The 1672-nt window shown below is 51.7% G+C and overlaps 1 protein-coding gene across 1 annotated transcript in view; it reads left to right on the forward strand.

Annotated features, from left to right (window-relative positions):
• Positions 1-1672, forward strand: part of Tnfrsf8 (TNF receptor superfamily member 8) — a 47893-nt gene that overhangs the window by 31312 nt on the left and 14909 nt on the right. The window contains exons 9-10 of the mRNA XM_005353765.1: positions 759-857; positions 984-1037. Of these exons, the coding sequence (XP_005353822.1) occupies positions 759-857; positions 984-1037 (153 nt within the window). The remainder of the gene's footprint in view (positions 1-758; positions 858-983; positions 1038-1672) is intronic.

Consider the following 1672-nt stretch of genomic DNA (forward strand, 5'->3'; position numbering starts at 1 on the left):
AGCCAGAGGCCAACTTCTGTGGAGTCCCGTGTCTCCCCCCCTCCACCCCTGTCCCACCTTTCCATGGTAGGTTCTGGATGTTGAACTCAGGTCAGGCTTGCAAGGGCTTTGCCCTCTGAGCCATCCCACCAACCTCTCATTTGTTTGAACGGAGAGACCACATGCTGAGGCTGCTCTGTGCAGCTCTGACCCTGAGCCTGCCCTCAGGAGTTGACGGTCTCAGAGAGTTTGCCTAACCAGCTTCTGCCCTCCCTATCCCAACTAGCCATAGCTCTCGGCCTCTTGGAGTTCAATTCCTTCTTTTTTCTCACTCTTTTTTTTGTTTATTATTTATTTTATATTTAATATGGGGTCTCCCTATGTAGCCTTGGCTGGCCTGGAACTAGTTATGTAGAGCAGGCTAACCTCAAACTCAGAGATCCACATCCCTCTGCCTCCCTAGTGCTGGGGTTACAGGCGTGTGCCACCGTACCTGACTCATTCTGATTCCATGAGGCCTTAGTTTCTCACCCTCGAAATGGTTTGTTTTTCTTACTTTCTGAGTTAGCTGGTCAGCTTCCTGGAACCAGGTGAGGGAGGGCAAGCAGAGAAAGGCTGAATCAGATGGTCCATCTTGGGACCAGAACTGCTCACCTCGGTGGGACCCATGTCCCTGGAGAAGGAGGAAATGGGCTATGCCTGGGGCTGTCCTCTGTGGCTGTAGGAAAGGGCCCTGGCTCCCAGCTGTGCACAGAGTACAGGGTGGCACTGTGTTTCAGGGCCCATGTTCCTCTGGCTGGCCATGGTGATGCTGCTCCTTGGTTTTAGCTCCTTCTTCCTATGTCACTGGAAGGCCTGCAGGAGGCGGATCCAACAGAGTAGGTGCTTGTGTTCTGGGGTCCTGGGGAGGGTGGCTGCTTTATGCGGGCCTGCCGTGGGTGCCTGCCCTGCCTGTCACTACCCTGATGCTCACCCCCTAAGCCTCACTCTTGATATCTTTGCAGAGTTTCGCCTGGACTACCTAACCCAAACCTTCCAGCCAAAGATGGAACAGGGGGGTGAGTATCTGGTCATGCAAAGACTGCCTGGGCCAGATGGACAGGAGGGAGACTGTCGTGGGCTCCGGGGCTGGGCCGACTCACACCAAGACACTGTCCACCAAGGGGTTTTGAGATAGAGAAGTTTCATAAGTACATGCGTGTACCTCCTAAGCACGCCCCAGTCGAGGGGGTTTTTGTATTTTGATGGTTTCAAGCTTGTTTCCATGAGCTGCCAGGCACGGCTTATTGAAACCAGTGTTTGCTTTCTTGACATTTTTCTAGTATTAGAGTTTCCATTGCCGTCAGTTAATTTTTTTCTCTCCAAACATTCGTGAGAATAGTTTTGTTATAACCAGAAAGACAGAAAAAAAAAAAAGAAAAGAAAGGATGAAAAAAAAGGCAAACAAAATACCCAAAGAAGCTGGGCTTACAGAGAGCTGAATGAGTCTAGGGTCAATATTGTGTCTGAGCCTGGTTTTGAGCCTGGTTCCACTGGGTCCCTTGATGTCTGGGTTTCCAGGGCTGAAATGAGAGGGAGTTTAAATCAGGGTGAACACACACGGTACAGATGACGATAACCTAGGCAGGGGTGGGCATGGCCAGGGTAGGGTGGGCATGGCCAGGGTAGGGTGGACATGGCCAGGGTAGGGTGG

This window comes from Microtus ochrogaster, chromosome 10 (assembly GCF_000317375.1).
Source record: "Microtus ochrogaster isolate Prairie Vole_2 chromosome 10, MicOch1.0, whole genome shotgun sequence".
Classification (NCBI taxonomy): Eukaryota; Metazoa; Chordata; class Mammalia; order Rodentia; family Cricetidae; genus Microtus; species Microtus ochrogaster.